The sequence below is a fragment of the Thunnus thynnus genome, chromosome 17 (genome assembly GCF_963924715.1).
Source record: "Thunnus thynnus chromosome 17, fThuThy2.1, whole genome shotgun sequence".
Lineage (NCBI taxonomy): Eukaryota > Metazoa > Chordata > Actinopteri > Scombriformes > Scombridae > Thunnus > Thunnus thynnus.
The window spans coordinates 8,355,379-8,378,096 of NC_089533.1; the positions used below are offsets into that span (position 1 = coordinate 8,355,379).

The following is a 22,718-nucleotide window of genomic DNA, read 5'->3' on the forward strand; positions in this document are numbered from 1 at the left end:
GCGGGGCTTTCCCTTAACATACAAGTCATTAATGGGTTAAGAGGCTGGAAACAGAATTTTCCATAAAAAATGACTCAAAATGATAAACTGATTATCAAAATAGTTCTGTCAACTGACTATTTGATTAATCGACTGATCGTTGCTGCTCTAGACTTGATGCAGTTGCAAATAACTGCTGTAAGTGTGATACAGCTATTTGCACAGCAGAGGGTACTGTGTCTCTATCACACAAGAATGATGGCACTAAGGTTTACACACAGACTGTATATCTAGATGTTCAGCTTTTCAACTTGTTTAATATCGATATTCCAAGGCTTAAGACCCATTGTGTCTTTTGTCAATATGCAGCAATGTCACTTTTACATAGTGTCTCTGTTTAATAGGGAAATGGTTGAGACTTCCCTCATCAGTTCCCAAACTTTGTCATGTGAAAGGCCTCCAGTCAAATATGGCAAAAAACTCTACAATTGAGGGTTTTGTCTCAGGAACAGCCAACGTAGAGGTCGATCCTTGCTGTAGGTGGACAATGTTAGTAGATCAAATTATACCAGGCCCTTAAGAAAATCTTCCAGATCCCCTGGACCATCGGGACCACAGATCCTAATAACTAAACATCAAAGTAATGTATAACCAGCCATCCTTTCCTCTCTGCAGCTCAGACCCCTCGCAGTTCTCACTGCAGAATTACTCAGCTGTACCCCTTCTGAATACTTAATTGACTGCATCTGAACTGTGTGATCAGATGTAACCATTTCTCAGATGAAAACAGTGATGTCCTGGCAAGGCCTGGTAGCCGAATGGTTACTCTGTACGCCACATAACCACAATGTTGTTTCCTTTCTGCCTCCTCACTGCTCGCTAACAAGTAAAGGCAATGCCAAAAAAAAAGCTTAAGTGAAAAAAAGAAAACAATAACGTCCAGCACTACAATCACACTACTTATCATACTCTTAGTGGCTGGACTGAAAGGGGAAGTGGATATGTTCAATCTGTACTCAGTTATTGGCTGGAAACGAAACGAAAGGATCCTCTGCGCTTATTTTTTAAGGAGGAGGGGCACTGTGAATGCATATTTGGCCCTTGATGCTTCACTCACTCCTGCTGCTCTCCCCTCCGTCTTTTCCCCCCACCATAACTCGCTCCCTGTTAGTCTCAAAGGGGGGCAGATGAAATATTCAGAGAGGGCTGTCAGTGCACAATGTGCCTCCATTAGCAGGATGTGTTGCAGGATGGCTTGCTTGGAAGACTGCAACTGCATCAAGGAAGCCAATCCTGCAGGTCACAGGGTTTAGACAGCAGCACCCAGAGCACTGCTGCAGGTCTCCGGATTCACAGAACTCCATTTATGATCCATTCATGGTTACTAAACATGATCTCCGCATTCCTGCATTGACTCAAGGGAAGGAGCACAACATGTGAGCAACATGTAACTGTAATTTGGTTTGCCAAGACACTTCAAACATTCGTATTCTTGCATTTTTCTACAGGGTCCATGAAAGCTTTAAATCTAAATGTGTGACTGTTGCCTGAAGTGGCAACCAGCTCTAGTAAATATCAAAAAGGGGGAAATAATCTCCTTTACATAATCACAAAAAGTTTTAGAGATGCAACTAGGGCAATCTTAACTTTTGCAAAGAATAGATATCTGATTATTCAAGTTTTTAATGACTTTGATATCAGTCCTGCTACTGTTATCATCATAATAGGCTACTTGAAGCAGGTATTTCTTGATAGCAATGAGATGATTATAACATTATGCATTCCTAAATGAGGTTACAGAACTCGATAATTGGCTTTATGTCATATTTCACAGATGAGAAGGAAGCAAATTATACAGCAAAATCCCTGTGGCAACAAGTTTTATTAGAAAACTTGAATTACAGAACTGATTGAGGAGTTTACTACAGAAACAGTCTTTGTTAGAACATTATGAACAGTCAAGGGGCCTCTGCTGTGTTTGTCGGGGTGATTTTGCGTTCAACTGTAAAGTCTCTCCTCGATCGAGACACACCTTCATCCTCTGCAGACCTGTAGTCTTCATATAACGACTATCCGGGATACCATTCATACCCATACCCTGAGAAAAATGAATGAATATTAATCCCTAATCCCTTTCATGGTTTTTCTTCGACCGTGCACTTCAGCAGTCGGGGCTGTCGCATCCTCTCCCTGCGCGGAGCTGCATGGCAACGGGAGGAGGAGACTTGCTCGGGATGAGGGAGGGTACCACGGTCCCACGTGTCCTCCTCACCCGCAGACCCATCGCATCTCTCTTCGCTTTCCCATCCTCCGTTTCCGCATACCGCAGATTCGCATATACACACACACACACTCATGCATACAACCTCATCCATGCACCCATACGCACCCGCGCGCAGCCTTGCGTACTCTCCCGTTCTTCTTCATATTTCCTCACCTATCAATATCCAGGCCTGTATTGATCATCTCCGTCATAAGCCTAGGCTATGATTCATTTTGCATCGTTCTGATATGCAAATCCAAATTCTCCATAGCGGCCGGAGCTGAGAGTGGTGAGAGAGAGAGAGAAACAGAGAGAGAGGGGGGGAGAGATGAGAGGACGCGCATCATCAGATGTTTAGCAGATTCACTTTGGATCCTCGCCATCATTTCAGCCGTGCAGTGGTTTTTGCTCTTTTTCCTCCTCTCCACCGGCCGGGTTCGTGACATCTTGCCGCTCTCGATGTTGTAATCCCGGGGAATATGTGAAGATCATGCTGGCGGTGTGGTGCTTCATGGTCTTTGCTGCAGTGGGCGAGAGGCTTGCAGTCTCAGGTAAGCGAGAGAAGAGAGAGGAGAGAGGGAGAGAGAGAGAGAAGGGGTGAAGAGCGGGAGCAGCCTTTTCGTTTCCTTTGCATCCACATTTTTTTCCCCCTTGCACCAACACTTTTCTAACCCCGGTGTAGGCTGTGATTTGATTGTAGTGAGATCTCGGTTCCAACCTGCCAACTGGCCTGAGAGCGCTCTCCGATGCGGTAGATTTGCTGCATCAACATATTTCCACCGCAGCCCCCTTAACCTATATATCCAACGTACCCGTAACCATTTTGCCAAAGGGGCTTTCTCCAATAAACATGTCAAATCACTATGTCATAACTTGTCAAACATCAATGCAATGTGTTTTTTAACCTGATTGATGATTGCTGAGATTTTAAGTTATATAGGCCCCTGTGCATGTGCATAAATGGGCGTCATTCTAGTATAGAGCATTATTTATTTCCATTAAAGCCTGAAAACCCATTATCAATGAAATGTGTTATAATAGAGAAATGGCTGATAGAACAAATCACTAGTCAAGTGTGATAAATTAGGTCACTGAACCATTAGTTTACAGAAAACACTGATCTGATTGCTTTCTCAGTGTGACTTGTTTAAAATATTGCTTATGATATTTAAATCTGCAATCTTTTGCTTTGCTTACAAAATCACTGCCGGATCAAATGTAGCCTCACCCAGGCTCAGGTGTGTCACCATACCTTGCCAAGCCCACTGCACACCCATGAGTGTCCCTGTTGTATTATACTACCCCGCAGGTGTGGACAGGAGCCCGGTGCAGGATGGAGACGGAGGCATATGGGACTGGTTTACCCCGGCCGGGCGGCCAGATGACAGGGACACCGCAACCGAGGTCACCTATCCAAAGCGGCTGGTGCAACAGATCCGGTCGGAGGAGGAAATGGCTCATGACTTCTTGGATACCAGGGTGAAGAACGTTACCGGGGAGACCTCGGTAAGTTGGCTCTTTTTCTCCTACTTCCCTCTCATATCCACAATCCTGAGGATATGAGTTTATTTTCACACTGAAGTGAGAAGATGCTGTGAATTCTCAGCTCACTGGTCTTTAAGTGGGGCTCAGGGATACTCAGGGGTCCTTGATGGGAGTTTAGGGGTCTCCCAGCAAAATGAGGAATAGATTAATCTCACTATGATTTGATTAAAAACAACGTATCCCAGTTGGACAATGTGTGAGAATGGTTCTTGTGATCAGAGGAGTCATTATGTCCTCACCTACAGGTAGATCTCTTTTCTCTTCTTGCAGCCTAATATGTTGAAAATAAATTCAAAACCTTTGAGAATCTCAAGTCTAGTCATCCTTCCTAAAAAAGATTCAGTATTTGTGGCTTTGTAGCAAGTGTGTATGGACATATACGGGTGTGACAGCACCAAGACAGACATCTCGTTCTTCTGATGGGAACCTCATTTTTCCTGTTTCTGTAAAACAGTGCAGCCTTTAGCTCTCTGCTGCTCATGCGGCTCCTGCTACACAGGGATGACAGTGCAGGGTGGTGTCTTGCAGCAGTCTTTGCTTCTCATGATTTTGACCCAGTTAGTCACTGAATATCCCTTCGAATGTCCACAGCGAAGAAACAGCAGCAGGATTAAAACCAAGACAGACAAGCGTCCCCGTACCTTAACTCTGGTTCTCCAGCTGTAACATCTGGCAACACGTTCTGAAACCAAAACCTTCTGACCTGCTTTGTATGCAGAGCAGGGAGAGTTTTATCAAAAGAGCTCCTTAAATGTTTGCATGAGTGTATATACTGGCCCTCATCGCCGCATGACAAAGCTTAGCCTCTCCTGAAATATTCAGTCGTCACGTCCGATCATCCTGCTGCCGTGCTGAGGCCCCCGACTTCTTCATTATTCAGTGGTGTGTTGAAGTATGTCCCCATTAATTATGAAATAGGCCTGTGTGAGAAGTGCTGCATGGTCCAAGAGTCTTCTTGAGCACTCCCCCCCCCCCATCCCTGTTCCTCTGTGTCTCTTTCTGTCACACTGATATGATGTAGTTCATATAACTGTTAATGAGAGAGTACATTGGGCTCCTTACACACACCAGAGTCACGTGTCTGAAGGCTACAGTTAAGATGAACGTCGTTGTCCCTGGAGAAGAAGTCTTTAAACAAGAATGATACTAAAACAACATAAAATGCATTCACGAGATACAAATTATGACACTGTTCAAGTAGACGAGGTTTCTGAAGTCCCCGTTTCGGATGCTGTGCTCGTCTGCACACGCCTGCTGCGTTTTGTTTTTTTAAAATATTTAAGAAGCTCAGAATGAGGGATGCGATAAATTTAGAAGCTGAGTTTTTTTTTTCTTTCCTGTCACATCACGCTGTGTTGAAAATAGATGAGGCAGCATTATTTGTCTTACTGATTTAATCATTTCGTTCTACCTGTTGGGTTCACTTTGTTTTTGTTTTTTTGCATAAGTACATTTTTTCAGCACAGATCGGATTACAATTACTTTAAAATTTCAGGCATAAATGCTGCATCTGATATTGATATTACTGATTAATTAATGACCTAAATTTAGCATGTTATGTGAGTTATATAAGATACAGTAGAGAAGCACCTCCTCTAAGACCAGCTCTCACATAAATATATCAGTATTTTGTTTAATATTAAAGAAATCAACCGCAATTTCTGGTATTACTGTCATTATGTGACAATGTATATTGATTTTATACTGAATAATCAGTAAATTGCATTAAAATATCCATCGTGGCTTAAAAAGATCTGTACAGACGCTGGTTTGATCTGTCAAAGAGGAGATGAATGATGTCATATGATCAAAAGCCCCACAGCCAGCTACCAAAAGGACTTTGTGGTGAGATTGTTTTCTGAAGAATTAACTTTCAATCTCAGCTGTTGAGCCACAATAGACGAGAAGTCCTTAAAGCGCTCAGAAGAGTTGGATTTTGAACATCTACAACTCCATCCGCTGAGGAAGATATAATCGAAAGCACCGGAACAGCTTCTAAATGGACCATAAGAACAGTGAGACATAACGATCAGAACACAATTGCGGTGAACGTAAAGCAGAGGGACGATGTTACTGTACAGAGATGGAGCGCTGATGGTCACAATGCTTCAGCCTTTCCAAGACAGTAGTAAGAAATCGGTTGTCCGTACTCACTGGAGGGAATAATTCCTGGATAGTGATGCATTTTATTGTAAAAGCCCAGTGATTCACTGCAGCCTGGTTCCTCCAGACTGAGATCAAAGCCATGCTGGCACAGTCGGGGCGGCTGAAGAGACACACTGTTTAGTCTGCAGTACATTTGTCTCTCCCTCTCTCTCTCTCTCCTGGCCCTGCTGTCTCCTCACCTCCCCGGCTCTGGCAGCCGTCCATTGGGGACATCGGCACAGCACGGCTGAATATAGACGATACCAGAAGTAAAGTTTTCTCCTCCTCCTCCTCCTCCTCCTCCCCTCCTTCTGTCAAGCCCCTCTCCATCCATCTCCATCACAAAACTCCAGCTCCGCTCTTAAACAGCAATAGCTCTCCGCAGTCATGCCCGCCTGAATGCGGCCAGCCAGCGTTGATCAATGACAACTTTATCAATCATAATATTTCATCTGTCGAGATGCTTTTAGAGCGTACACATTATTGATTGTGTTGAATTATTCATGGGACTTTTTCAAAAATCCCCTTGTGGCTTCTGCGGAGTGGCACACTTAAGCAGAATTGTTTTGTTACACTTTGATTTATCAACAGCCGAATCTGTCTCTGTCACTTTTTTTTTTTTTTGCAGCCCGTCCACTTGGCTCAGAGCTGTTTCCAAGTGGAAGCTTTTGGACTCACGTTCACCCTGGACCTGGAGTTAAACCAGTTAGTATCACCGTCACTATCCAGAATCATCAGATCTGTTCACATGAGCATTTCCCTGCACTTAAGCAAATGCACTTAGTGCTCTCAATTACGTTACATGACAAGATGGGGAATACCAATGTGGCACACGGCCGACACACACTGCTTGATGTTTATGAGGTCGCACTGATTTTATTAACAATTTTGATTCATGGTAATCCCTTGCATCACATTCACAGCATGCTGATATATTCTTTGTGACATATATTTTGGGAGTAGAGCAAATTTGGATTCTAGGATGATGAAGATAATGCTGTTAGAAATATTCATAGCATCTCTCCTTCTTTTTGCAGTCACCTCCTGTCTTCAGAATATGTGGAACGGCACTTTAACCAGGACGGCAGACCCTCACAGTCTGTGGTAAGGCTGTTTTTTGCGTGGGATGTGGATGTGTACTAATGGGATTTTAGTAAGGAAATATTGAACGTCATGAGTGAACTTATCTTTTGGCTTGCAGAAGGCAGAATATTAATGAGATGACCAGAGTGGCGGTGCAGCATAAGCAGTTCTTTGGCAATTGAAACTGAGTCATAGAGTTCATTTAAAGTTTTGTTTATCACATGTAATGCCTTTAGGGCTGCAGCTTATGATTATTTTCACTATGGATTAATCCGTTAATCATTTTCTGGATTAGTCATTTAGTTTTAAACATCAGAAGACTGTGATAAATGTCCATCCCGGTTTCCCAGACTCCAAATGTCTTGTTTTGTCCACATAGAGTCTAAAACCCAAAGAGATTCATTTAACCATCATGTTAAGTCAAGAAGCATCAAAGTCTCACATTTGAGAACCTGGAACCAGTGAATTTTTGATATTGTGGCTTGAAAAATGACTGAAACGATGAATCGATTATTGAACCTGACTAATTGTTGCAACTTTAAATGCTTTACATTATCTGGAGCTCATTATATAACAATGTTGCGTTTATATTTTAAGGTCATCTAATGCAGATGTGTTGGATTAAAATCTCAGTTTAGAAACAAAAGACATGCTTTTTGTTTGCTTTTATCTTTAAAAGCTGATTTTTTTTAATGTTTTCATGTTTTCTACAGTTTGATGTAATCCTTCTGTTTTATCTATTTTTGGAAAGTGTGTTGTGAGCTCTCTGCTTCAAAAGTAGGCTGCCATGTAACCGTTACGCCTATGCATGTTACAGTTCTGTACATACATGGCTTTGCCTGTCAGCGGCGCGTGTGCTCGCCTCTCCGCCGCTGTGGCCTTTCTCAGACAGCCGAGAAGAAAAAGGCAGCGGGTGCCTGTGGTGTAAAAACCACAAGCTCGGAGAGAGAATCATCTAGAGATAACGGGAAATGGATGAAAGCCTTGACATCTTATGTGATGCGTGCTTGTCAGACAGACCAGAGGAATGTCACTGCATTCTGCTAGCCAGGAGGGATGGCTAAATTTTTTTTTTTTTTTGTATAAATGTGGCACTCACTACCCCCCCCCCCCCCCCCTCCAACCCAAGCACCCACCCACCCAGCCAGCACTCCGCGTCCCCACCCACAGTCGTTCCAAACTCTCCCTCAGTCCTCCTGACCAATCACAAGCCTGTTTCCATAGCAACAAGTTAGCTCAGCAGTGTCATTAAGTTCTTGGCAGAAAAGAGAATGAAAGAAGACCGAGAGGGAGGGAAGAGCAGAGCTAGCGAGAGAGGAGGAGGAGGAGGAGGAGGAGGAGGAGGGAAAATGGGAGTAAAATGCCAGTTAATACAAAGGCAAGATTAGCTTTGGCATCGCGAGGAGTCATGTTGGGGGTGCATGTGAGTTCATAGACAATTGGTTTGTGCCCAGAGTGGCGGGAGGGAGAGGAAGCTCACAGGGTTGGGGATGGAGACCTGTAGTCAGGCCAGATTGTCGCTCAGCTGGACGGAGGCCTCACGTGATGCCTATGATGCTGCTGCTGCTGCTGGACACAGCAAGCGTGATGCATCCAGGGCAGAGCGTCACCAGACCGCTCTCTGTAGTCAAAAAACGCTTTCATTTCCATTTGAAAAGCCCCGAGGCGTCTTTCGCCTGAGCTGTTGTGGCGAGGCGGCGACACCCTGCTGAATTCAATTTGATCCAGGTGAACCAGTGTTTCTCACTTTCCTCACCTTTCCCGGTGGTTCATCTTCACCGCTGTGACCTTGTGAAGCAGCGCGCCCACTTTTGAGGGAGTGTTAGCTGGAGACGAAAGATAGAGCTGTGTTGTGGTAGTCAATGTTTTTAAAGGACAGGAAAGAGAAGAATTGTGTCTTTCAGTCACTATGTGAGCCTAGTGTGCAGGTATCCCATGTTAAATCCTCAGATCTAACCGTGTGGGTGTTGATTTATTGACGAGATCCTTGTGCAGGGTCTACTTCCACCTCTATTGTCAGTGGAGGAGAGTGCAGCAGAGCACAGGGCACAAGTAGGTCACAAACTGTGCCATAAACGCCATAGCGGGGAAGAGGGAGATGCTGGGGTTGTGAGAGGTTTTTCCAGAGCTAATCTATCACGATAACCAATGAAGTATGAAAGTGTGCCTGTAAAGCCGAAGCATGTCAGTAGAGGTTGTTTCATTGTGTCCACAGGGAGGGGAGCACTGCTACTACCAGGGAAGGTTAAGAGGTTTACCAGAGTCCTGGGCAGCTCTCTCCACCTGCCACGGCCTGTGGTGAGCCTGAAAATAAACCTTTATTTATTAGAGGCCTGTGTTTTTTTTTTTTAACTTTTCTGACTCTTGCTGTTCTACATCTCACCATCCTTCTCTTGTTGTTTGTTTTCTTAGCGGCATGTTCTCTGATGGCTTCTTCTCTTATGGGATTGAACCAGTTCACAATGGGAGCAATCAGGTAAATAGTCTGGGGATAGTAGTTGTTGTTTAAGCAGCAGGTTAAGATTCTGGATGCTGATTTTGTTGTTTTGTAGGTTCTGATGTGTCTGATCTCATCTGGCTGTATTCTGTTGTAGGATAATGGCGCTCACTTAATCCGCAGGATGCCTGATATCAGACTTTCCCCCCACTGCCCAGGTACAGAAGCACATTTACAGCATATGTGACACTTATCACATTAGTGTATAATATCGCCTTTTCTTATCTTATCTTTATTGCATTTAAATATAATCACCTTGCCTTCAATTTTATAAATAAGACCAAACCTATTATGCAATATAAATATTACTTATTATTCCATTGGAACTACTTATATTATTTTCCAATAAAACTCAAAAAGCTGAAAATGCATTCTCTCTTACTCTCAAATATTGGAATAACTTGTTTTTCTCAATGGAATAAAATAAATTAAGAATACTTTGACCCAGATAGTGAGCAGCTGAGAGGACAGTTCAGACAAAACAAAAGTAATAAAGGTCATTCAAACATTTTTTCGTCGGGAACTGTAATGTTTTGACTGAACTTGAGATAGTAATTTGTTCCACTGCACCTCACGGTATTTAATATTACTCTAAGTGCCTGCAGCTCTGCTTCTCTGTGTGTCCAGACTGTAAAGAGGACAGTGAGTGGGATAGCAGAGGAGGTGATGGTGATGACGACAGACCAGACCAAATGAGGGAGCAGCAGGTGTCTGGGGGGCTGAGGCGATCCAAGCGTTATGTTCGCAGGCCCTCCGTCCAGACTGAGACCAAATACATTGAGCTGATGGTGGTCAACGACAATGACATGGTCAGTAAAATGATCATTATTCTGATAATTATTTGGATGCACAATGTGCAGCGATCATCTTTGGGAATGCATTTATTTACCTGGTGGCTGCTTATCACGTTTTTGCATGTCTGACAAATGTAGACACATGACAACAATGGTTTTGGCAAGTAAAACAATGAATATCTCCATGTTGGTGCTGATAACAATCTGCGGTGAGGCGCTACACTAATTCAATTTGATTGAGGCTTCAAAGCTGGCAGAGGCTGCTAATTTCATAATGTGCAAACATCTCCTGGCATCAGAACATGTTGTGGCAGAAGTAAACTAGACTTTTACAACTGCAGAGGTTTGGATGTTGTACAGATATTGATATGTCAATGGAAACTGTCCTAATTGAACACTGACAAAATATAGATGAAGATGAAGCAAAAGTTAGAGAATTCTTAAAAAATAATAGATGAGGATCCTTTACTCAAATGTCCTTCAAATGATTAACCAGACCAAAAGACATTTGCAATAAATATCACGCTTCCTACATAACAAGTGAAAAAAAACATCTTTACTCCCCCTGAAGGTAGATTAAACACCTTGTATGGTAAAATATGAATCATACCACCAAAAAGGAATAAAAGTAGCTGCTGCAAAACACAAGGCTGTTCTGATTGAATAAACACTGACTGATTTAGAAAGTTCCTTAATATATTATACCCCTTTCCCAAAAGTTATCAGTTCCCTGGGGTCTGTAAAATGTGTCTGACATGCTTTGGTCAAAAGGATCAAGCACCACAGCAGCCTTCTCATCCTGTCTAAACAGCCCTCACTAAAGCTCAGCCTGATTTTGCTGTAATTTAATTGCAATAAACGGATCAAAAGGATGCTGAAATGACTACATCATGATGCCGATTTGTAAAAAGCCTGAATTCATGCTCTGTCGGGTCTGTCCGCAAGACGACAAAGAAACAACTTTTAAAATGCTTCTCCTCTGAATGGAGCTCAGATCGATCAGGGCCATGCTAACATTGCACACTCAAAATAACATTTAAAGACATAAATACAGCAGTGACGTTATTGTTTATACACATAGATATCTACATACTCTGTAACTTTAAAATTATATAAACTCACCGGCATTTAAGATGTTTATTATTGATGACAGCAGCTGAGGTGGTGTGTAACTCCGGTGTTAGCTTAGCGCCGGCTAGGTTAACTCCTCCTGCTGGTAAATTGCTCCAGATTAGAGCAGAATCAGGTGTTTATCCCTCCAGAAGATGAGGCAGCAGCAGCAGCGACACAGGACTCTCCGGCCCTGCTCCCCGGCGATACACGCATATTTTTCACCCTTAGCTTAGCTTAGCTTAGTTTAGCCAGTCCCAGCCAGGGCTTGCAAGAAAAACATGGTGGACTTCAGGAAATTTTGTGGGTGGAGACTCAGATAGAGGCATAGATGAGGGGTGGTACAATTTCAATGAGGCTCCAAGTGACATAAGAAGGGGCATCAAATCTGAATGGCTTGTTGAATCACTAGAGTACAGAGCAAGCCAGCCCAAAACAAACTGACTGGGTTGTCTTTCACAGTTTGTGTGTTAGTAGGCACATCAGAGACCCAAATATATAATACTAATTAACTAATTCCCTGAACAATCAGTCGAGTGTTTTCCAGTAATATTTATTCTCTCAGTACTGAAGAGGTTTAGGTATCAGCTGTCTCTTTACACCAGTACAACAGGTGAACAGCTACAACAGAGTATGGTATGGTGGCTGTTTTACCATGTTCCATGTTACTAGGATATTTAGTGTGTTCCACTGAATTAAATCCAATTTTCTTGTGAAAAACAAATGTATTCAAATGTTGAACACAAATGTATTTGAAGTTACATTCAGCCCGGTCCATTGCCAACGTCACTGTATTCACCCGCTATATGATGTACACTCATATACACGTTATATATGCTCAAAAGCTTGTTTCGATCAGAACTTTTAGGTGCATAAAAACATATATAGTGTGTGATTACAACATAAACAATTTAACAAATACCAATATGTGCCTAAATGACTCTTACATATGGTGATGGATACTCACTCTCATTAAGGTTAGCTTTGTCCAACATTAGAGGAAAGAGACACGATTTAATAACTTCACAAAATCAGTGAAACATCCATTTAAACATATACCTTATGACAATGAAGATTTTTTCAAGTACGGACATTACGTGTACATGTATGAGTCTGTATGTATGTGTGTGTGTGTGTGTGTGTGTGTGTGTGTTTGATCATCTCTTACACCATCTGTGTATCTTTGTCTCTTCACAGATGGTACAGCTGCGTCGCACTGGCAGCCAAACCAAGAACTTTGCCAAAGCGGTGGTCAACATGGCCGATGCGGTATGAGCTTTATTTCTTGGATTATATTCCTCCTTCTCTTAAACTCTGAATACACACACCACCACCTGTCAAGACACGCATGTATGCTTCTTTTCACATATAGAAATCATTTATCCATGATAGTGCACAGTTCTAGACACATAGGGTGTCACACCAGCAAAGCAGTGGATTTGATTGGCATTTTTGGTCCCCAGATCTACAAGGAGCAGCTGAACACACGAATCGTGTTGGTTGCCATGGAGACCTGGACCTCTAAAAATATGATGCCAGTAGTGGAAGATCCATTGATAACACTGCAGAACTTCATGAAGTACAGAAAGGACAACATCAAAGAGCAGAGTGACGTCGTCCATCTTTTCTCGTAAGAGGACCGACAAAAAAAATCTAATTTTCAAAGAATTATGTTTTGATTGATGTTTGGACGTAACTATAATTCAGGTTTTATTTGTAAATTATGGTATGTTTCCTGTGCACCCCAGAGGACGTACGTTTCAGAGTAGCCGCAGCGGGACGGCCTATACAGGAGGAGTGTGCTCTCTAACGAGGGGTGGAGGTATCAATGAGGTGAGGAAGATCTGGAAAGGTTAAATCTGACGTTACACCAATATGAGATTCATTTAAACTTAGATAAGGATTAATCAGAGTTTAGCTGAAGGTAGCTTCACCAGATTTCAGTTTCATCTCATCACAATTTAAAATAAACCTTGGAACCAAAGTTGAATATTAGTTTCTATTATATTAGTTTAGTCTCACGTGTCACTTTAAATTTGACATCAGAGATAACATTTTTTAAAGTCTGGAGCAACACGACAGATTTTAATCTTAGTTTTGAGTGAACTAAACCAAGATTTAAAGAAAAACCTGTTAAGTTTAAGACAAGGTTTACAGTATTGGTGCAACGGAATTGTAAAATAAACCCTAACTATATGATTTTATATCAATGTCTCACAATAAAGCTCTCATATGTGGATATAAACTGTATGTATATTTTTTTCAGTATGGGAATGTGGGTGCAATGGCCATCACTTTGTGCCAGAGCCTTGGCCAGAACATTGGGATGAGGTGGAACAACGCACGCAACTCTGCAGGTAAAAGACAGCAGGAAGATCGATGTTGGTAGGGTCGAGGTAGAGGACGCTACAGATGGAGGGGATTGATAGGAGGGTGTGTGTGTGTGGTAGGGGGGGAGCATTGGGTGTTGGTGTCCCTGTCCAAAAGGTCTCTTCTGTAATTAGACTTCTCCATTAGGTGATTAGTCACTTGCGTCCAAGATGGAGGGGGTGATGGTGGTTCAAGAATCGCTGCCACTGAACAATGGGGTTGGTGATTAATGTCAAAGAACCATTAGGTCCATTATTCAATGCCAGGACAAGAGCTCAGTGCACATGCTATAGGCCAAGTACCTCTGTCACTAATGTGTAGGAAAAGTATGACCAGCCAGGAGTGGCATCTTCAATCTTTTCCTTCTTTGTTGATCAGAAATCTGTTTCTCAGGCATGTCACAATGCTGATCACCGTGTATTTTATCGCCCTCTCATCTGCGCTTCTCTTCCTTCAGGAGACTGCAGGTGCCCAGACACCTGGCTGGGCTGCATCATGGAGGACACGGGGTAAAGATAAGATCCATGTCGCAGCACACTGAAGTCAACAATGAAAAAAAAAAACACAACAGTGAAACACCTCACTTTTCTGTTTGTTGACATGATTTAACAGCAGAGAGCGGGACTGTTTTCTTGTCACGGTCCCTCTCAGCTTCGATTTGTTCACTCAATTAGACAATTAAACACCTGTAACAGACTGATGCTTTGACTTTTGTTCGGTTCTCAATGAGCCAAGCCAGTGATTAGCGTGCCGACCACCAAGAAAGAATCACAAATGGCAAATTAAAAGTATTTACTACATGAATGATTTGGATTTGGCTTTCTATACCAGATGGAACAATACAGATTTCAGCTATTCATTTGAGTAATATCTTATTACAGATGGTTACATTTCTGTCAGATTGCAAAGTGATGGCACAGACACCCACAGTGGATCTGGCATTCTTTACTGCCAGAAAAGCATTTTGCTGATTTGTTTGTTTTGTCTTTTTATCACGTCCTGGTCTCAATTTTTGTATATCTGTGTGTGTGTGTGTGTGTGTGTGTGTTTGTGGACATAGATACTATCTGCCCAGAAAGTTTTCTCGCTGCAGTGTTGACGAGTACATCCAGTTCTTGCTCCAAGGGGGCGGGAGCTGCCTCTTCAACAAGCCCAACAAGGTGAGGGCCATGTGGCCACGTAGGATGTGAAGAGGAGCTGCCTCTGAGAATAATTATTTATAAATTAATTAATTGCCTGTACAGTGTCATTTCCATCAGGACATGTATTTACTGACTGGACTGTAGTATATTTTGTGTTTTCTGCCTTTAAGTAGTGCCCTCTTTAATTCCAGCCAACAAGCTCCTATAGTATCGACACATTTCATCTCTCCTCCATCTGTCTTACTCATATATGTGCTCATACAGTATATTTGCCTCTCTGTGTCTCTCAGCTATTGGACCCTCCAGAGTGTGGGAATGGCTTTGTGGAGCCAGGGGAAGAGTGTGATTGTGGATCCCAGGTGGTGAGTACCCATTTTTACATCATCTCTGTGCAGGAAGTTCAGATTTCTAACTGCTACAGATCGGTTGCACTGCCAGGATCTGTCTCTATATGAGCGCTGGAGGATGCAGTGTTTGCTGGAACAGAGCTGAAGGCTTGTTTATGTGTCTGTGGCTGCAGGAGTGCGCCCGTAGTGGAGGGGCCTGCTGCAAAAAGTGCACACTTACCCATGACGCCATGTGCAGTAATGGACTCTGCTGCACTGGCTGCAAGGTGAGTCGACCTTTGACCTATTAACAGTAATTTCTGCTATATAAGAGATTTCTTTTGGACCAACAACACATTTAGTGTTGATCATCAAGCTGGCAGAAATTAAAAATAACTTATATGGTTAAAGGGAATGCAGAGAGTCTAATCCTTTAAACCAGGACAGAAACAAGAACGAGAAAAGTGTTGTTTTACTTAAATCTACATTTCCATACAGCATGTATGAAGCTCTAACATGCATCAGAAATCTTCTCTCTGATAACTGGTAAAACTTGTCCAGCATTTACCTGATGCCTTTTAATGTTGTGTCCTAGTATGAGCGGAGAGGCGTGGTGTGTCGAGAGGCTGTGAACGACTGTGATATCCCAGAGACCTGCACCGGAGACTCCAGCCAGGTAGCTTTGACTGTATATAACACTAGAAAAAAAAACTACAAGATGACATTAACAAGAGTATCAAGTATATTGTGTAATTTTCCTCTTTTGCAGTGCCCTCATAATGTCCACAAGCTGGATGGCTACATATGTGATAGTACTCAGGGTCGATGTTACGGTGGACGATGCAGGACTCGTGATGGGCAGTGCAAGGGACTCTGGGGTTATAGTAAGTATTAAACACATTCACAGTACAACCGTCCCCTTGCACCTGGACAGTATGATTTATAGGCATATCGTATTCTCCTGATTCTATTCTCCCTGCTTTATTTGTGACACTACATTTTTTTTTGCCCTCCCAGATTCAGCGGACAGGTTTTGCTATGAGAAGCTGAACGCTGAGGGGACAGAGAAAGGCAACTGTGGTCCGGGTCCTGAGGGTCAGGGCTGGTTGCAGTGTAACAAGCCGTGAGTCACACCATCCTGATTCCTGATCCTTACTGATGTTCTTGTAGAGGAATAAGCGCATATTCACTCTATTGTGCTTTTTTTTGTAGTACTAATGTCTCAAATCCATTTTTTGTAAATATGAGACTGGCTTTATTTTATCATTTTCAACAAATATTATTAAAAGACCATAACCAAAAATGTTTTTTTCTACTATTAAGTACTGTGTGTCTGTGTAGCCAAAGCTTAAAAAACATAATTGTCAACCAGAACTCATTAAAAACACACAAAAGATCCGTACTGCTCCATTCAAGTGACATATTCCTTCATATAATGTATTTGTGAGTAAAGGGAGCATGAAACAACCCAAGTTTTATGTGTATTGTTCTCTGCCATTCACTTTTTCCTGTGTAGGGATGTTTTATGCGGCTTCCTGTTCTGCGCCAACATAACCATGAAGCCAAAGTTTGGAGACCTGCAGGGTGAGGTGACCAGCTTCACCCTCTACCACCAGAACAAGTACCTGGACTGCCGGTGAGTGGGACGCATCCATCGGATCTGCAGCAACTAACAGAGTATTAATGTCATGTCTAATTCTACTCCTCCTCTCCCACCTGTCTGACGTGTTTTGGACGCTTCGCTCAGAGGCGGCCATGCTCTGCTGGAGGACGGCTCAGACCTGGGCTATGTGGAGGATGGCACTCCCTGTGGTCCCAACATGATGTGTTTGGAGCGACGCTGCCTCCCTGTGGCCTCCTTCAATCTCAGCATCTGTGCGGGATCCAACTTTGGGCGCATCTGTTCCGACCACGGGGTAAAAAAAAATCCTGAGCTTTCAACTTTCCAGTAAACATTGATTTGGTGATTTGCAGGTATAAGTTTTTTATACTGCTAAGTTAAAACTGGTAAGTGTATGTTGTTTAGACGTCTAAGTTACGTGCTTCACATCGAAATATAGCCATTAAAATCCTGCCAGTAGTTATATGTACCTTAGATGTCTAAAATGTCACGTTTCCATCAAATTCAGCCCAGTTTTATGTCTTTTGACCCGCAAATCTCCAAATCTATACTTACTGTAACATGTTTTTTTTTAACACCTCTTTCTGCTAGCTTCTTTCTCCTAGCGAGTATTTCACTGGGTGTCATCTGTCTCTCTTGTAGACCTGCAGTAATGAGGTGAAGTGTATCTGTGACAGGGACTACACAGGGAAGGACTGCAGTGTCTTTGATCCTATCCCTGAGCCTACGGTCCCGACGGGCCCAGAGAAGAAAGGTCCATAGCACCTCTCAAGCTGATCACGTCTCTCTTTCTGTCTGCCCCTCATATCCCCCCTCATAGTCTCTGCCCATCATCATCGTAGCTTCTATATGTACTGAAGCGGAGCGCAATATCCTGCCCTCAAACACAGAGAGTAGTTCACCTGGTTATTGTGAGCAAGTTAACATCAATATTTATACCACACAGTGTTTTCCTTCCTGCTGCGTCTTGGTTTCAGTGTTGGGAGCGTGTGGGTGTGTGTTGAGACATGTTTATTCATTAGAGCATATGTGCATGTATAGTATGTCGGTGTATGTGTGTGTGTGTGCGTGTATGGTGGTACTGTATGTCTTGCAGGCACTGCCATCTTCAAGTGTCTTCCTTACTTTCTTGCAGTCTGCCAATGACACAGAGCAATTGAGCAGCTGCTCTCATAGGGCCAAAAAAGCCAAAGCCACCCTGAGCAAGAGGGTGTCCAGCTGAAAGAGCAGGAGAGGGGGAATGAGAACAAAGTAATAAAACACTCTCTCTCCTTTGTTTTTTGTAACTGTTGTCTCCCTGACCTCCCTCGCTCACCCGCCCGTTGTCCCACCTCCACCCCACGTGCTGGTTTCCTTCTCTTTCCCTTCATCTCTGTGTCTCTGTCTGCAGGTATCTTACCATCTGTCTCTCTCTCTCTCTCTCTCTCTCTCTCTCTCTCTGGTTGATGTTGTTGATGTACAGTGTTGATGCTGTCCTCTGACGTGTGTTTTTTAGTGGTGTTGTTTTGTTTCTGCCCCTCCTCTTCCTCCTCCTCCTCCTCCTCCTCCTCCTCCTCCTCTTCCGCACCCTTCCTCCCCCCCTCCTTCCTCTGCGCAGGTCCCAGTGGCACCAATATCATAATAGGGTCCATCGCAGGTGCTATTCTCCTGGCAGCTATAGTCCTAGGGGGAACAGGATGGGGATTTAAGTAAGAGTTCTGGCATGCCTTTGTGTACCTGTCTGCTTCTACCTCAAAGGACCCCTCCCCCCTCGCCCCTCCCACTCTCACCCCTCTGATATACAGTAGATGCCCATTTGCAACTCATCGCCCAACCCAGGGAGGGGAAATAAGCAGTCGAGTCTGAGACATGCTAACTATTGAACTGCCTTTGGCGTTAAACTTCGTGCAAAACGTCACACCGAATCTTGAATCAACCTGCACCTTTCCTTCCCCTCCCTCTTCTACAAGCCCAGCCTTTTATAGTAATAACAGGGCAGGACTGAGGTATTAATCTGCCAGGAACTTCTCTGAAGTCCACTACAACTGATCCCACTTACTCCACTGGTGCCACATCTGGAAGTTCCCCCTATATGCAGCATTCCCCTAACCCGTCTCCAAACTACACTCCGTGTAGTGATGAAAAAGTGTAATGTTACAGTGGATTAACAAAGCACTTTTTTTAAAGAAAATACTGTACCTGTGGTGCTTTTTTTAGCCTGCATTATCCTGTTCTTCTCCTATAGACAACACCCTAACCCCTAAATGCCTTCGCTGAAGTGCTTCTTCTGCACTGTTCCACCTGTGCATGCTTGCTATTGTTCACACCTTATACTCTGACCTAAAAGGACTGCTCTTACTTTACTCACACAGTTAGATTCGGGAAGACAGCTGCAACGGTTGAAAAGCTATTTGAAAAGCAAAATTTTTATCACTTGTAGCACGTAGCACGCTGTTAACAGTCCTTTTACGGGTCAGAGGTGTCTGTGCATGTGTGCATGAGCTGTAAGCAAGAAATTTTCTCTTCGTAGTCAGCCCTCTGGAGGGTGGGTGTAGTGGTTTCTGTTGTGGCGTCCTGTCAGATTCGAACCTTCTGGGACTCAGAGGGTCAACGCCATGACTGCTGTAGACCTGCTGCATGTGATGTCGTTACTACAATTTTGGCAAGAAAGATTTTGGAAAGGGCTTGTAGATGGATAATGGATTGAATGACTGACTGAGTCATTGATTTTTTCATGTTTTGTCCTAAAATCTGTCAGTGCTGTGGGTAAATTTCAACAGAGTATAGCCAGTGAAAGGAAATTATTTGAACATTGATTCAGATTTTATAACCACATTTCTTATAAGATCCTGTTTATGCAAGGTTTTAACAATTATAACTGTAAATTTATTCATATTTTCTTGTCCAGTTATGCTGTTAATTTTTTACTTGTCCTTTAAATTTAATACAAGTTCAAATGCAAGTTGATCAGCTTTATAACATGCTTCTAAAAAGTTGAGCTTGTTAGTCGTTTTTTCCTACTGTCACTGATATGTCTTGACATTTTGTGTTTTTCTCTCGTGCGCTCATGGGATGCAGGAACATTCGAAGAGGAAGGTATAACTTTGAAGGCTGTTGTCCGTGGAGCAGCATCCCAAAACATCCCACCCCATCCCAGATTCCCTGATCATAGCTGCTAATTCTTTCATCCGCCATCTGAGGATCATCCCTTGGCTCATTCCTACAGAGCATCATGCAATCCCTCCGCTGTGGCTTTTAGTTTCATCCCACTGCTCCTCTTCCTTGAATGCCTCATCTCATTTACATAATCACAAAAAAACTCCTCATCCCTCTTCCCCAATCCTATAAAATTACAGCAAAGCAGAACCGCTTTTTCCATTTTCCATCTTTATCTCCTGTCGCCTACGCAACCAATGTATTTAGCTTAACGATCTGTTTTTTTTTACTTCTCTTTCAGATCTGGTGGAGGATAAGATGTCTATCTGTCTTTCTGTCTCTGTGTCCTGTCTACTCCTGTCTTCCTCCACGCACTGTGTCGTTTCCACATTGGAGAAGAGGAGAACAAAAAAAAAAAAAAAAAAAAGTCTTCCACTCCGGTCTCAAATCTCTCCAAACCTCTTCCGATTGTTTCCTCCACACACTCCTGTCTGCTCCTTTCGTCTGTCCTCCTGCCTGGCTCTGCTGCCCTCTGGGCCTGTGGAGCTCCTCTTACCATACCAGCCAAATCATACTCGTGTGGCTGCTTCCAGCAGAGCACTGAGGATTGTATCCGGAGCCACGCCTAGAGCGAGCAGGTGGAGACGCAGGGTTGTTCCTCCAGGCCGGTGGCTCTAAGAAAGGTGCTTCGGTGTCTGTGTAGCCCCTTTCCTCACATCTCGGACAGTCTGATAGAGAACATATCAACGGTGGACCAATTTAATATGAGACATGTCTTTCCAATGCCTGCTTGCCTGCCTGCACACAAACGTCATCTGGCCACCAACTGAGTCCACAGTGAAAATGCTGGACTAGCACATAAACTGGCCATCAGATAGACTATTACGATGCTGAAACGTAACAGGAGTTGAATAGTTTCTTTCTTAAGAAGAAGGACCTGAGGCACAGTCCCTCCAAATCCAGGCCTTGACTGAGTGAATCTCAAACGGACACAGATGTGTTTTAATCTCAAATGTTTGGCAACGTGGAAATAACTGAAAAGAAACCTAACATTGGACTGTCATTAAGCATGTTTTCCAAAGAGAGGCTGAGGAAGGACTAACAATCATATAAGACGACAGCTCGAAACCTAGTCAACCGTTAGCCAGAGCCCAGACTGATAACTGACTATGTTCATTGTTATTTCTTCTTTTAACTTGAGGCGTCCTAACCTGCCCCCCCACCCCCCACCCCTCTCCCCCCCCCACAGGTTTTCAGGTACAAAAAGGGAAGCAAGGTGTTATGGTTTTGGGATCATTTTTAAAACACTGAACATCGAAGCAGCAGAGACCGTAACTTAGTGTTTTCAACCACAACATACATTCCACAAAATCTGTCTGTACGCGTGCTCACCACTTTCAGGCCCAAAGTTTGTACGCTTCAGAGGTTTAAATCCGTGTGTTTGTTCATGAGCGAATGTACGGGATGCGAGAGATTTTTAAAAAGAAAAGACGAATGTATGCGTGTTTACATTAGTGTTTGGGGCAGTTGTGTCCATGTACACCTTAACACTCCTCCTATCACAGGTAGATAGGCAGGTTTTTACCTCTAGAATATCATCTCTTTCTACAGCCCGTTGTGCGCTGCAGCCATGGCACCATAAAGGCAGCACATTAATAAAGAATACAACTGTTTTTACTGTATGTCATGTATCTACAGAAAATGAGCACTAGCCAATTGTATGCACACCTATTTGTAAATATGTGCAAGATATACTGAATGTTAAATGCACTGTATGGAAAAAAAAAAAATATTTAAAAGCTAGTTTTATCTGTTTCAGCTAACATATAGCTATCAGTCTCTTGACACGACTTGCATTTCTCTCCTGTAGTCGACGCCGTCCATGCATCTTTCAATGTGGCCTAAGAGCTTAGCTAGCCGTCTCGCCATTTCTCTTATCATTCCAGCTATCACAGAAATGTCATGAACCTTTTGTACATTTTGTCGATAGCCCTGAGCCCTGGGTGAACGCCACAGCCCGGAGACTTTGTAATGATCCCCCCACTGTAAATGAGATTTAAAGAGATCTAGTCCGTGGGTTGAGAAGGCAGCTTGTCTGATAACGTATGCGTGTATGAGGTCAGTTTGGTTCGTTTGAGCTTTGCACTGTGGCAGATGCACTATTGTTATTATTACAATATGTACAGAGTTGGTATCAAATACAATTGGTTTGATCGTTTTGAACTTTAAGGGAAAAAAAAAAAAAAAGAGATGCATCTTACCCCATATTTTTAGACACTATCTTTTTTGAATTGAAACAAAAGAAAGATATGAACTAACGCTTGTAGATGGATTGAAATGAAGGGAAAATAAAATATATAAAACATGAAACCACACCTCCTACTCTCTCATCTGGCTGCCTTTCTGTCTTCATATTTCATGATTTTAATTAATGGTTAGACTTGAGTGTTTTATGCTTTAGTTTTTGTGCTTCTTTTAAATATCATAATCATTTTAATCTCATGATAATCTTGCTCTTAAATTACAGTGAGCATGGGATAAACAGTAATTAAAGATAAAATAGTGTGAAATCTATTTTTCTCCCTAAATGATGGCTGCAAGTACCATTTACTTTCATAAAATCCATTATTATTATTTTATGATTAATCATTCAGTCTATGAAATGAAATAATAGCAAAAAAATCCCCATTGCAGATACACAGAGCTCA

At 42.8% G+C, this 22,718-nt stretch overlaps 1 protein-coding gene across 2 annotated transcripts; it reads left to right on the forward strand.

The window, feature by feature from the left end:
* The first annotated feature begins 1,681 nt into the window (after nucleotides 1-1,681).
* LOC137201210 (disintegrin and metalloproteinase domain-containing protein 11-like) lies at nucleotides 1,682-22,718 on the forward strand. Of its 2 annotated transcripts, XM_067616149.1 has the most exons (25): nucleotides 1,682-2,793; nucleotides 3,552-3,748; nucleotides 6,561-6,637; nucleotides 6,970-7,036; nucleotides 9,231-9,313; nucleotides 9,428-9,491; nucleotides 9,610-9,670; nucleotides 10,140-10,321; nucleotides 12,614-12,685; nucleotides 12,880-13,046; nucleotides 13,165-13,249; nucleotides 13,683-13,773; nucleotides 14,244-14,295; nucleotides 14,847-14,946; nucleotides 15,219-15,290; nucleotides 15,449-15,541; nucleotides 15,850-15,930; nucleotides 16,024-16,138; nucleotides 16,272-16,377; nucleotides 16,771-16,890; nucleotides 17,002-17,170; nucleotides 17,518-17,629; nucleotides 18,473-18,563; nucleotides 19,933-19,950; nucleotides 20,312-20,445. In XM_067616149.1, the coding sequence occupies exons 1-25, from the start codon at nucleotides 2,733-2,735 to the stop codon at nucleotides 20,325-20,327; spliced, it is 2,352 nt and encodes a 783-aa protein (XP_067472250.1). In that variant the 5' UTR covers nucleotides 1,682-2,732; the 3' UTR covers nucleotides 20,328-20,445. The 2 variants fall into 2 exon arrangements, with proteins under 2 accessions (XP_067472250.1, XP_067472249.1); XM_067616148.1 differs by lacking the exons at nucleotides 18,473-18,563; nucleotides 19,933-19,950 and having other exon boundaries at nucleotides 1,684-2,793; nucleotides 20,312-22,718.